The 14799-nt window shown below is 43.0% G+C and overlaps 1 protein-coding gene across 12 annotated transcripts in view; it reads left to right on the top strand.

The window, feature by feature from the left end:
* Positions 1–14799, top strand: part of DLGAP1 (DLG associated protein 1) — a 300524-nt gene that overhangs the window by 72486 nt on the left and 213239 nt on the right. For all 12 annotated transcript variants that reach the window (XM_068993903.1, XM_068993902.1, XM_068993912.1 and 9 more), the window contains one exon: positions 3235–3449. In XM_068993903.1, the coding sequence (XP_068850004.1) occupies positions 3235–3449 (215 nt within the window). The remainder of the gene's footprint in view (positions 1–3234; positions 3450–14799) is intronic.

Genomic DNA, 14799 nt, shown 5'->3' with positions numbered 1-14799 from the left:
TTCCCAGGTGGTTCTCTTAGCAACAATTACAGCCTGTTTCTAGTGTAAGACCAAGTTTCTACCATAATCTAACTTTGGGGGGGAAAAAACCACCTAAAGAAAAATTTGCCATGTTTTGTTTCATAAGCAATATGAGCTAACGAGGTGTCATTGGTCTCTAACATATTTCAGGGAGCCATGCTTATAAGCTGTGCATCAGTGCTGAGAAACTGCAAGTGTTGGCTGCATCCTCTATGACCCTCAGCTGTACCAACTTAATTTATAAAATGTAATTACTGAGCCAATAATGAGGTACTGAATATGATCGTATCTCTGCAGTGACTCACCTGCCAATGGAAGGAAAACAAGACTGTTCTCAACATTTATAATTTCCCTAAGAAGTCTCCCTGTTGCCATGGTGATGTTGATGCTTTTTAGCTCAAAAAGCAAGAACTCCACATTGTTACTGCCATAATTGATAAATGGCAAATGGATCAGGCATGATGGCTGTGAAGGTGTTGTGGGACTATAGTTGTTCAGTTCTATAGGCACCATGAGATCAGAGACAGAAAGACTGCATCAAATACAGTCTCAGCAAGACATAGGAGCCATAGGGCTGGAACTCTTCCCCTTCGTAGCTGAGATTTTAGGCAAGTTACCTAACCTCATTTTCCTCATTTGTAAAATGGGGCTAATAATCATAATACCCTTAGTTGTGTGGATCAAATGAGTTAACACTTACAAAGCATTTAGAACAGAGCCTGCACACAGGACGCATGATTTGAGTTTGTTAAAATAAGCTGCATAGTGAAGCTTAACCAAACTTCGCTGGTAGTTTTCAGCCTTAGAACCTACAAATCACTGTTTTCAGGTCCAGGAATGGTAGCATCTCTTCAGTCTGACGTTTCTAGTTATTGCAAGCTTTCAAATAGTTAAATGTATGAGTTAAGGAGGAAAGAATAGTTTGCTTTTTTTCCAGCGAGTATTCTCAGTTCCTGGAAACGATGACTTAGAAATCAATGTCTACTCTGTACATGTGTGTCATTGTAGACAATTTCATTAACACATTGTAGACAATTTTATTAATTTTAATAAAATTATTAACACAATCTTATTAGATTTAAAATTCATGTTATTAATCATACATTTTAGATTAAGTAAACTCTGATCCTTGAATTAAACCAAAAATGCTTTGAATTCCAGTGCTGCCATTTCTTAGCTGTGTGTTCTCAGGCAGATTTCTTAAGTCCTCTGAGCTTCTGCTTCTCATTTGAGAAATTCAAAAAATTAGAGTTGTTATGTTGATGAAATAAGATCCTGTAAGCAAACTGCATAGCATACTTAGATGTTAATAATGAAACACAACATTATTTAATGGATAATCAGTAAATATTGGGTTGGCCAATAAGTTCATTTGTTAAGATGTTACAGAAAACACCAGATGAACTTTTGGCCAGTCCAGCAGTTAGCATGAAAATATTTAATACTTTTTTACCTTCTCATTGCCAACATGGCCACTTCTAGGAGCCCTTCCTGGATCCTCCTTCTCCATCACCATTATATCACTCCTGTTTCCAGTGTCTCCTTAGCTCATACTCCATTTACAGGACCACATCTGAGGCTTGGTGACACGTTGACTCGGAACTGTTCCCAAACTTGTCTGCTTTGTCTTCTTATCTCCGTTATCAGCATGTTGAGGGCAAGAGGCAGCCTCCTTGTTTTCTGGTCTCTTAATTAAGCCCTGTGTCCCGTTCTGTGCACAGTTCATAGGTTGTTCATTATATCTTAATGGATAAAAAGAGTGGCCATTGTTCCGTATTTTTTCATTTAACAAATGGAGGAGGAATGAGATGCTAGTGTGGATCCACACTGAGCTGAGCTCAGTCACTCAGTCGTGTCCGACTCTTCGCAACTCCACGGACTGTAGCCCGCCAGGCTCCTCTGTCCATGGAATTTTCCAGACAAGAATCCTGGAGTGGGTAGCCACTCCCTTCCCCAGGGGATCTTCCTGAACCCAGGAATCAAGCGCAAGGCTCCAACATTGCAGGTGGATTCTTTTACCCATCTGATCCACCAGGGAAGCCCTAAGAACTAAAAATAAGGTCAGAAACAAGCCTTTCTGGCATAGGATGGTGCCCTGATGAACTCAAAGGAAATGATTGCTTTGGGTGGGCCAAAAAGTTCATTCGGTTTTAAGTAAAAATAAAAAGACATATTTTTCATTTTCACCCAGAACTTTATTGAACAGCATATTCACTAACTGAAGAAACTCTTCTGGCCAACCCAATAGAAAGACAAATGAGCCATGTACTGAGAACATTATCTTGTGGGTTCCTCACAATTAGGGACTTGGAGCAGGATCCAACAAAGCAAGAGGAAAAGAACAGCTAAGTAGTGGCTAAATCGGGTAAGTAGGGTAATCGGAAAGACAGAAGGGGAAAACTCTTTAAGAGGTGGTATATGTGTGGGTACGTGGGTGTGTAGAGGCCAAGCAAAATTAAAATTAAGAAAATGCCACTAGCTTTCATGAGGAGACCACTGGAAACCTTCAAAGAGTGTGTCAAGCAACCTATAGAGGCTAAATCCAAATTAAGAAGATTCAGAAAGAATCGGTGGTTGGGAAGCGAACATAGGTGGTGTAGACCAGTGGTTTGGGAGGAAGCAAGATTGGATACAAGATGCTAGAGATGGAAGACGCAGGAAAGATGTCAACCAAACAGAAACATTCTTGAATTTCCAATGACAACTGAAGACAAATCACTGAGAAGCTCAAATAAAACCACTCTCTAGTGGCATCTGTATATGCCTATTCTTTTCAGCATAAGAAAATTGAGAAGTATAAGTGAATCTGATGGTTCTAATTTTCCGTAGTACAGAGGTTCTTTCAAAGACTGAGACATGTATTTGCATGTATTGAAAATATTTTCAGACTAATTATGGTAAAATATTATTGTTGAAAGTTAATGTCTAAAAGTTTTCAGTAATTACTGGCGTTACCTATATTCAGGGTCAGGAAAAAAAAGAAGAAGATAAACAATTTTTTAATATTTATGTGTATTTATTTATTTGGCTGCACTGGGTCTTAGTTGTGGCATGGAGGATCGTAGCTGTGGCACGTGGGATCTAGTTCCCTGACCAGGGATCAAACCCAGGCCCTCTCCATTTGGGAGCCGGCAGTCTTAGCCACTGCACCACCAGGGAATTCCCGAAAGTAGACTTTATACAGACTGAACTCTCCGTTTTGTATCTGCATAGGTCCCTCAGGATGAATGGACAGGGTACACCCCTCGAGGCAAAGATGATGAAATCCCCTGCCGAAGAATGCGGAGCGGCAGCTACATCAAGGCCATGGGAGACGAAGACAGCGGTGACTCGGACACCAGCCCCAAGCCTTCTCCCAAAGTGGCTGCGCGCAGGGAAAGCTATCTCAAGGCGACTCAGCCATCCCTCACCGAACTCACCACTCTCAAGTAAGTGTTTCCAGTGCTCTACTTCCGGCACCCCACTTCCTTGTTTTATCCCTTATGATCAGATTACAGACCTTCTAGAGTAAGTGTGGCAAACAACATCCCACAGGTGGAGCAGCATGATATACTGAATAGTCTATTGGTGTTGACCTTGGGTCTGACATACATCCCAGTGCCTTCAAAGACATAGTATCCAGGTGTGTTTTGCATAAAGCATAAGCTGAACCACCAACCTCCAAAAAGAGTTTACAACAATCCAGAATGGCTTCTAAAGAGAATTAGGAGTTCTCATCAATGAGGGTGTCTGTGTATTCCCACTCTTGGTTGTTTGTTTAGCCATCAAATCTGCAGGGCAATGCTTCCTTAAAACACTTGAATTTTTCAGATGACTGAGTGATAAAATAGTGTAGATCAGTGGTCCCTAGTGGTTTATCTGTATTGTTTAAAGTCAATGCTGAGTTCCTTCTGAGGCCACTAGGAGAATCAAATGACAGATACTGAAAACACTTGGTAAACTGTTGTACACAATTATCTTGTTTAAAAAAAAAAAAGGCTTGAAAACAAATGAATATATTCTTAGTGATCAGGATGGATGATCAAATATAATTCCTATTCATTGGTTCCTTTGGGCTCACAGATAAGTTTAAAAGCATGTGAAGCAGTCACCACGACCATTGACGAGAACACTTCTCCGATTCTAAAGGGAATAGTTAGTGCTGTTTTGTTACAGCCATTCCCCTCCTCCCTACAGAACTAGAAACAACGGGATTCCCCAGATGAACAGAGGGAAATACGTTCATGTTCAGAGTGGATGACAGTATGAAGCATGGCTGCACTATATTTTTAACCCGCTAATATGTACCTGCCAGACCGAGTTCCCAGCCTCCAGGTGGGCTAGCGATGCTCGGTGGAATTCAGAAGGAACAGGAAGCTTTCAGAGAACCATTGCTTCAGAGGCAAGGCTTGAAGGGGGAGGGTGAAGAGTCTGAGCCAGCATAGATGCAGCCAAAGGCGGGGGAGCAGGTGTGAGATGACAATTCAACTCAACGACTACAGGTAAAGCTACTCCAGGAAGCTAGTGATCAAGGCACTGTAGAATATAGGGACTGTGTAACGGTGAGGTAGCATTGCTTGCATCTCCTTGGGATTGTGACAAGGGCTTCACAGTCATCTTTATTTTATATTTGGTCATGCCACACGGCATGTGGGATCTTAATTTCCAAACCAGGAATGGAACCTGTGCCTCCAGTAGTGCATGCCCAGAGCTTAAGCACCACCAGGGAGGGCCCCACAGTCATGTTTAGCTAACATTTGAACCCCCTTGGACCTGGTGTACAGAGAAAATAGGAAAGTGTGTGAGAAGGTTGTGACGACCTTAAGAAAGGTTTCAACAGAGTGCTGCCAGAGTTCTTGGGAAGAAGAAATAACAGCCAACAGGGAGAGGTTAAATCTTGAGAAGACTGAAAATAATGGAAACTTTCTTCTACTCTTCTCCACCATTAGATTGTAAGTTCTATCCTACTAGAAACCCTGACTGCTGATCTATCCCAATGCTTAGCACATAGTAAGTAGCCAGCAATCACAATAATGATGGAATAACTAATGAATATGAACGGGCTCCCAGGTGGCGCTAGTGTTAGAGAATCCACTGCCAACGCAGGAGACAGACGAAACACGAATTTGATCAGTGGGCTGGGAAGATCCCTGGAGTAGGAAATGGCACCCGACTGCAGTATGCTTGCCTGGAAAATTCCATGGACAGAGGAGCCTACAGTCCACGGGGCTCCCCAATGAGTTGGACATGACTGAACAACATACACACACACACGCAGCTAATGAAAGGGGCACTGATCATTGCAAGGCACTGTTCTAAGTGTTTCGCATACACTATCTTTTCCAATCTTCACAATTAATCTTGAGATAGGATATATAGTCATCCATGTAAAACTGACAACAAAATTGAGACACAGAACAGTTAAATAACTTTCCCATAGTAGCCCTTCTAGAAGCGACACAGCTGTGGTTTTGAACCCAGATCATCTCACCTCAGAGCCTGTGCTCTTGAGCAACATGCTGTCGTAAGTCTTTTTTGAATGAACAGATGTAAAAGGAGATGGCATTCCTGGGGTATATCGTGGGGAATGGCTTCAAGGTACCATTATTTTTACTGTTAACCATGTATACCCAGCTCTCCTTTTCTGGGCACGTAGCAATGTTGCACTTCTCTGCCTCTTTAAAATCAGTGTGGTCATGTACGTGGCTTTAGCGATGAAATTTGAACAAAAGTGTTGTGTATCACTTCCAGGAAGTGCGGCCCTACTCCCTGGGTCCACTTTTCTGATTCGAGGACCGTTGTGTCTTTCTGGGTATCTGAGTGAATGCAATGAACAGAGCCTCCTGCCAGTTCATGATATGGGCAAAAGAAACATGTCCAAGAAATGAAGTTGTGAGCAAGAAATAAACTTGGGTGATTTGCGATTGTTTATCAACAGAGCCAAACTTGGCCTATCCGAACTTATACGTAAATTGGTACTAGGAATGGGGTACTCATGTAACAACAAAATAAACTAAAACATATGCCTGATTATAGGATTTGGTAGCAGGAAGCAAGGTAATTATCAGAGGCTGGTACATACTGATCCATGTTATGCAGTGGTGAGTCATTTGGTAAATTGTTGTCTAGAACATGGAAGGTAGATGAGGTAACAAATGAACTCTAGGGGAAGTAGCTGCAAACCGTATTGTTAACAGAATGTGTCAGTTGCTCTTGGCAGCCTTCAACACAGTGTTCCATGCTTTGAAATAGACTCGGAAAAGAATTGGTTACAATACAAGTAGTAATGAAAGGGAATAAGAAGAGTCGAGACATTTGTGGACTTGTGTGACTGGAAGAAGCAACTGATCTCAATCCAGTTTGTAAAAGGTAAATCTGAGAAAGCACTTGAATGAAGAAGATAAGACGAAAACTACCCCGTGTGGCAATGTTCAAATCAAGAACATGGCCCCAGACTTCCCTGGTGGTCGAGTGGTTAAGAATCCGCCTGTCAGTGCAAGGGACATGGGTCCAGGAAGATTCCACATTCCCTGGGGCGACTAAGCCCCTGCATCACAACTACTGATCCCGAGTTCTTGAGCCCGTGCTCCACAAGAGAAGCCGCTGCAGCGGGAAGCCCACACACTGCATTTATTTAGAGAGTAACCCCCGTGAACCACAACTCGAGAAAGCCCGGCTGCTGTGACGAAGACCCAGTTCAACGAAAAGTAAATAAATAAATATTTGTTAAGTTAAAAATTAAAAAAAGGACATGACTCCCTTGCTTCATTATTCATGCTTTGAGTGGAATCGGATGATTTAGAATGAAGATACAATTAAGTAAATATTTTTAACTAGATTAAAATGCTTCAGAGAAGAGCAGTTGATAGGTTGGTAAGCTGAGAGTACACGAGATAGAGAGGCATGAAGATAGGAAGGCAAATAGGACAGCGATGGTCATTGCATCTCCAAGGGGTCTACGAGTACGATGCCTGCTACATGGAACTCACTGCAACCAGTAGGTAAGAAGTTGAGTGTGTGGCTTCCCTAGAAGTTCAGTGGTAAAGAATCCACCTGCCAGTTCAGGAGACAGAGTTTCTATCCCTGATACGGGAAGATCCCACATGCCACGGGGCAACTAAGCCTGTGCACCACAGCTACTGAGCCTACGTGCCGCAACCACTGAAGCCTGCTCCCTGCACCGAGAGAAGCTGCCGCAATGAGAAGCCGCGCACCACAGCTAGAGAGTAGCCCCCGCCTGCGGCAACCAGGAGAAAAGAAGCCCACGCAGCAACAAAGACCCAGAACAGCCAAAAAATAAAAATTTTAAATTATTTTTTAAAAAAAGAAGTTGACTATGGTAATCGTGAGAGGACCTAATTCCCAAAGAATCACAATGAAAAGATACAGTAAAGAGAGACGTCCTAAAATGTCTATTGGCTTTAAGGAGCCAATATTTCCTAATGTGTACTTTGGATACTTTGGATGTGGTCATACTGGACAACAGAAACGGAGGACTCTCCCATGGAGCTGAACAACATGGACAAGGACCAGGGAAGTTGTTCCAGGGAGTGGAACCCAGGCTCCACAAAGCGGAAACCAGGACTCAACATCAGCCAGAAAGAAAGTCAAAGTCACTCCATCACATCTGACTCTGCGACCCCATAGACTATACAGTCCCTGGAATTCTCTAGGCCAGAATACTCAAGTGGGTAGCCATTCCCTTCTCCAGGGGATCTTCCCAACCCAAGGATCGAACCCAGGTCTCCCACATTGCAGGCAGACTCTTTACCAGCTAAGCCACGAGGGAAGCCCAAGAATACTGGAGTGTGTAGCCTATCCTTTCTCCAGGTGATCTTCCCTACCCAAGAATCGAAGCGGGGTGTCCTGTATTGAAGGCAGATTCTTTGCCAACTGAGCTCCCAGGAAACATCAAACAATGCCTGCTTAACTCTGAATCTCCTCAATCCTTTGGTCATTCGGTCCTTCCTCTCTTCACCCCAGGCCAAGCTTGAGTCAAGATGTTCTCAAGGCCCTTCCTCTTTCAGCTGCATGTCAGCCTTCTTGCACTTCCAGGTCAGAACTCACTTCGCTGCAGCCTCTGACATCTCCCTCAATCTGCATTCTCCCAGTGTGCTTTGAGTGGCTCCTTTTCCTGGGCACCCAGTTGGATTTCCTTTTCTCCTCGATTGGGACCCACTGTCATATCTTTTGCTCACCTCAGCAGTCTTGGTGAGTCCGTTATTCCAATCAGCTCTTTATTCTTTCTGCTTTCAACTCTGGGCCTCACATCTTCGCTCTGACAGCTAGTTGATGTGTAACCATGGACGAGTTATTGAATCTTCCTAAGACAGAGATTCCTCATTTGTGAAATGGGGAAAGCCTCATGTATAGAGTTACAGTGATAAAACAAAGCTAATGTGAGCCCTGAGTACTCGATCAGGCACTTAGAACCTAATTAAAACTGAAATCTCTCTCCTGTGTTTTACACTTTCCATTCCTTCTCTCTAAAAAGCATTTAAATTCCTTTTCATTCCTTCAGCTCCCTCAAAGATACATAGTTCCTTCTTCTCCGAGGCTGTGATCATTGCAGGGACAGTGCAGGATCCAAACTGCCCTTTCTGAAGAGCAATTCTGTAGCAAGAGATAAGGACAGGGTACAGACTGCAAGAGTCACACGCCCATCTCATTTGGAGGAGGGTATTCACCCCCCAAATACAAACCTATTTTTTTTTAAGCTGGGCGTGATGACAGAGGCTAAATAAAATAGGCAATTTCTTGTACTGGTTTTGTCTATATTTTTAGATGCTCATTGATGTTTACTGTAGCAGTATTGTAATAGTGAAAAGTTGGAAACAACTTAAATACATACCAGCAGGGGAAGGGATAAATAACAGTGGCAGATTCATAAAATGCATTATCAACTGGTGCCAGAGGTGGTGCTGGTGGTAAAGAACCTGCCTGCCAGTGCAGGAGATATAAGAGACCTGGGTTTGATCCCTGGGTTGGGAAGATCCTCTGGAGAAGGAAATGGCAAGCCTCTCCAGTATTCTTGCCTGGGAAATCCCATGGACAGAGGAGCCTGGAGAGCTTACAGTCCATAGGATCACAAAGAGTCAGACACAACTGAAGCAACTTAGCATGCACGTACACCAATATGGGTAAATGCCAAATGCAGAATGAAAGACATACACTTTTTAAAAGTTAAAAGCACACAGAATAATACTAGGTACTATTCATCTTTTAACCGAGCTTTTCTTTTTTTCTCCTTGAAGAAGGTTGGAAAGTATTTAAATAATTTGTCTATGAGTAAATGAATGCGTTTCTCTGTTTTAAACTTTTTCCACTTCTTAACGTTTTAGGGAGTTGCAGGTAGTTGATAGGATAGAAGGCAAAAGAAGACGGTGTCACGGTCAGGGAGAGGTGGGAAAGTACCCTGAGTTTGTCGATGAGGATGTAAACCCACAAGTTTGTAGCCTTAGGTGATACTAGGCTGTTCACCCTCCCACTGGGAGGAGCATGTGCTGTTACACGTTGGTTACTGCGGGACTGGAGAGGGATGTCAAAGCGTTTGGGCAAAACAGACAGCAGAGGAAAACAGAGGCATTTCCCTCCACTTAGGACTAAGAAGGGAAGATGTACATGGCTGTGTTCTTCAATATGGTTCACATCCATAGGTTAAAAAAAAAAATCGCCCTGCTCCCCTCTTCATGGCCTGTGGCCCTCCTTTTTCCGGGAAGAGGAGGAACACGAGGAGCTGCAGGTGGGCGGGACAGCGTGTGGAATGTGAAGACACAGCTGAGGACACAGTCTGGCCAGAGCGGGGAAAGAGAGAAAGGAAACTTCTACCAAAGAGAAGCAAAACAAGAGGCTCCAGCGAGAGGCTGCAGTCTGGGGCTCCTGATGCAGAAGGGACTCATTTTAAGTCCCCAGAATTCAAGCTGTAGGAGAACAACCCCGTTTGTCTCCTCTCATATTGTTTTGTTTCCCAACACGACCTTCTTTTTGTCTTTAAACCGTGAGCTGCCGGTGCTTTGTGCTTCATCATAACCATACATGTACGTTAGCGCTAAAAGTTTCCTCAAGACCGAGGAGACAAGGGACAGCACCTTGTGTGATGGCCAGTCACTGAGAAGTATGGGTGAGGCTCTGTTGAGGGGGATTCTGAGCCCCAGAACCCTGTACTCATCTGGAGGGGAGCTGGGATCCATTGGCTCCATCTCTTGCAATGCAAGGTTAGAAAGATCCCCTGGAGAAGGGACTGCAACCCACTCCAGTATTCTTGCCTGGAGAATTCTATGAACAGAAGAACCTGGTGGGCTACAGTCCGTGGGGTCGCGAAGAGTCGGACACGACTGAGCAACTAACACTGACACAACTGGGATCCATTAATGCTGGGATCCACTGATGCTGTTTGCAAGGGCCTGGGGTGGGTCTGAGAGGGAGCCATCTAAGTGGACCCTCCAAGTTAAGAGCACAGGACTCTCATTTAATTCGGGGGTGGGGGTGGGGATGGGGCTCAGAGACATCAAACCATTGCCAAAAGCCACAGAGCTATTTTTTTTTAAGTTTCAGGATTGGAAAAAGAATTATGATTTCAAGGATTAATCATCCTGAGAATGAAAACTTATCTGCCCTCAAGGCATTTAGGATTGAAAATAAATCTTCCTGAAGTCTTCTGTTACTTTATCAATATTGCAGGAAGCTCTGGCAGGTCCTTTCCTGAGCCAGGCAAGCACAGACACCTGAGGCCTTTCTCACTGATTTTGGAGGAGTTTCAAAGTCTATAATATTAGAGACTGATTGTTTTTCCAGGAGAAAATTTTTCTTAGTGCTTGGATGAAGGGATAAAGAACTACGAAGAGATTTTAAAGTGTTATTTGCTGAGGATTAATGGACATTAATTTGAATTTAACTTGAGAATCTTCTAAATGACAGCTCACTTACTGTCACTTACTTTTTTTAATGTTCTTACAGTCTATTGAATAAAAGTCCAAGTTGGGATCTGGACATGGCTTTGACTAATCATGGAGCAGACAGTTGTCTCCTTTCCAGAATAAATAGCATATGCTGGCCAATCCAAGTAAAAGACTTAAATCCTTCATCAGAGCCAAGCTGAGGGGACCTGCTTTGAGGGAACTCAGGCCTCCAAACCTCTGTCCTCCTTGCCTGAGAATTTACACTTAAACATTCCGAAGACCTTTTCAAAAATACTAATGTTCTTGGGTGATATGTCATTTCAAATCATTGTCAGTTAATAATGAAGAACATTGTAGCATCGACACATACACGCTGCCATGTGTAAAACAGATAGCTCGTGGGAAATTGCTGTAAAACACAGGGAGCCTGGCCTGGTGCTCTGGGGTGACCTGGGGGGGGGGGGTAGGGGAGTGGACGGAGGCACAAGAGGGAGGAGACAGTGTGTAACTATGCCTGCTCTATACTCCCATCCTGCAGAAACCAACACAATATTGTAAGGCAATTTTCCTCCGATTAAAAAATAAATTTAAAAAAACAGTGAAGAAAGAAGGAAAATCCAGCAGCGAGGGGAAGGGATTTTTTCACGATCTGTGGGAGAAGAGAAGGGGCTGAGAGAGGTGATGGTCCCCAGAGTGTAGCAACGAAACTAAAGAGTAATGAGAGCTGCTTCTCCAGGAGCTCTGCAGCCTGAAGATGAAGCTCACTGTCTCAAGACTCCTTCTGACTCCAGAACATTCCACTGACCTTGGGCCTTACCTATCGGAAGACACAATCACTGACATTAAGTAGCTGATGAAAACCAGCCTCAGAAATAAGCCCTCAAGATGCCTTTGGAAAACAGAAAATGGAAAGGAAGAAAGAAAAACCATGTACAAGAGTGTGGGAGTGCCTCCTCGCCAACATTCCTGAGAGAAGATGGGAGTTGAAAACCTCAGACAAAATGTTTGCCCCATCTCACTTGGCTAATTTTAGTTATCTTGGTTCATGGCTGTGATTCATCCCTAAAGCTGTGAATTGCTGGGGAGGAAGGAGGGGAAAAAAAATGGACTTAAATGTCAAAGAAGTAGGAACAAAAATGTAGTTTTCTTTTTTGGGGAACTAGAATTCCAGGATAGGGGGATCTTTTTTTCTCATGAGGGATGGAATGCTTCAAACTTCTAGAAAACAATGAGCTCCAGTCAAAACATCGTCAAGAAATAAGAGAGTAGATTATGGGTTATATCATGTAGGAATTTTTGCTTTCCTAGTGTGCTCCCCTTTTGTTCCTTGTGTGCCTCTTTAAATCCCATTAAACTAGACACCACTAAGAATCCCGTGTCACTGAGTAAGATGGAAGCTTAAGACACGGACTGTAACAAGAAATGGAGCTCCAGGAGCAGACGAGGCAAGGATAATGGAGACAAACAGACTCTGAGAAATAAGTCTGGGGGATGCGGTGGTAGCACAAAGAAGCAGCTTCAATACTTTGGCCACTTAATGCGAAGAGCCGACTCACTGGAAAAGATGAAGGCAAAAGGAGAAGGGAGCAGCAGAGGATGAGATGGTTAGATAGCATCACCGACTCAGTGGATGTGAGTCTGAGCAAACTCTGGGAGATGGTGGAAGACAGAGGAGCCTGGTGTGCTGCAGTCCGTGGGGTGGCAAAATGTTGGACACGACTTAGTGACTGAACAACAACAAAAAATGTCGGTGAACTGTTGTCTTGCCTGTTGAAGAATAGAGGGCAACAGAGATGGTTGCTCAAACTCCATCCTTGGAAGAGAAAGACGTTTTTCAGTGTAGTGGGTATCCCCTAGTAAATTGGGTACCCTTTGGAATCTTCATAGGTTTGGAGGAAGAGAAGAGCAGTAACTGGTCTGACGCTCAGGGACCCTATCTTTCTACCGTCAGTTTAGCCACTATTCCTGTGTTCACCTCTCTCTGCTCTTAAGACTTCTGAGCAGTAAAAAAAAAAAAAAGAAAGAAAATACATACGATGAATTGAGAGAGTCGCATTGACATATATACACGACCATATGTAAAATACATAGCTGGTGGGAAGCTGCTGTATAGTGCAGGAAGCTCAGCTCCACGCTCTGTGATGACCTAGAGGGGTGGGATGGGGAGGTGGATGAAGGTTCAAGAGGGTGGAGATACATGTATACATCAGCTGATTCATGCTGCTGTACAACAGAAACCAACACAACATTGTAAAACAGTTATCTTCCAGTTAAAAATAAATTTGGGAGGAGAATGGATACATGTATATGTGCGGCTGAGTCCCTTCACTGTTCACCTGGAACTGTCACAACATTGTTTATCAGCTATGCATGGGTGGGCAGTCGCTTGCCCATGGGTGGGTAAGAACACAGTAGTGAGCTAAGAGTTTAAAAGTAATTTTAATAAACGTGAAGGCTTAGGATCTCAAAACTCTTTGAGATGAATGCTCAGTCGCTTCTATTGTGTCTGACTCTTTGCAACCCCAGGCTTCCCTGTCCTTCATTATTTCCCAGAGTTTATTCAAATTCATGTCCGTTGAGTTGGTGATGCTATCCAACCATCTCATCCTCTGTCACCCGCTTCTCCTCCTGCCCTCAGTCTTTCCCAGCATCAGGGTCTTTTCCAATGAGTCAGCTCTTTGCATCAGGTGACCAAAGTATTGGAGCTTCAGCTTCAGCATTAGTCCTTCCAATGAATATTCACAGGTGATTTCTTTTAGGATTGACTGGTTAAATAAAAATACCAAAAATCAAAAGTCCACCAGGAGATGAGTGGGTCATTTCCCTTTTATTGCTATTTTCTATTGTTTATTGTGATGATACCCTAGACCACAACAAATGCCATGCCTACACACCTCTCCTTTCTGCTTAGGAATGATGGAAAGGTTTCCTTCTTTATTACAGTGTTATACAAAGAACACTTGGGACTTCCCTGGCGGTCCAGTGGCTAAGACTTCACTCTCCCAATGCAGGGAGCCCGGGTTTGATCCCTGGTCAGGGAACTAGATCCCACATGCGGCAACTAAAGATCCTGCATGCCACAATGAAAATCAAACATCCCTCACATCACAGTATAGACCCAGTGCAGCCAAATAAATAAATATTTTTTTAAAATACTTGTAAAAATTCTAATAGCATCAAAGTGTGCTTGAATAGTATGTAAAAGTCTTCCTCCCCTCTCCAATCCCTATTTTACCCCTCATTAGAGACAAGAATTGTAACCATTTCTTGTGTATCCTTACAGAAATGTTCTATGCATATCTTATACCCACATCTAAATTTTCTTTATGCATGCTACTCTACAATTTGTTTTCAATCAAAATTCTTAAATATCATTCTACATAAATGCACGTACATTAACTTTTCTTTAAAAATTCTTAACAACTGCAAAGTATCCCATTGTATGTGTGAACAATAATTTAGGTAACCTCTTCCCTCTTTGATGGAGAGTATTCTTTATGCAAAGCTATAGAAGGTAAAAAGGACTTGCTATAAGAAAAGAGCTATTTCTCTTGGTTAAGAGATTCTAAATCGTGGGCAAGAACACAGTAATGAGCTAAGAGTTTTAAAAGTAATTTTAATAAATGTGAAGGCTTAGGATCTCAAAGCTCTTGATCATTTGAAGAGAATGAAAAGGAAGCAAAAAGCATGATATAAAGTGAAATATGTCCCCAGCCACCAAAATCAAAAGCTATAATCTTAAAGTCTGCCTTTTCAATTCCTGCATGCAGGACTGGGTTCTAAGACAATGCCACGCAGGGGCTGAAAACAAACAACCTACTACCGGAAAAACAATCCACTGGCCACTGTACAAAGTAGTGGATTTTTTGGTTTGGGGTTTTTAACTGACAGTCGTTGTGAT

This window comes from Capricornis sumatraensis, chromosome 21, assembly GCF_032405125.1.
Source record: "Capricornis sumatraensis isolate serow.1 chromosome 21, serow.2, whole genome shotgun sequence".
Lineage (NCBI taxonomy): Eukaryota > Metazoa > Chordata > Mammalia > Artiodactyla > Bovidae > Capricornis > Capricornis sumatraensis.
The sequence above is the reverse complement of the archived record's forward strand: the minus strand, read 5'-3'. Positions and strand labels throughout refer to the sequence as shown.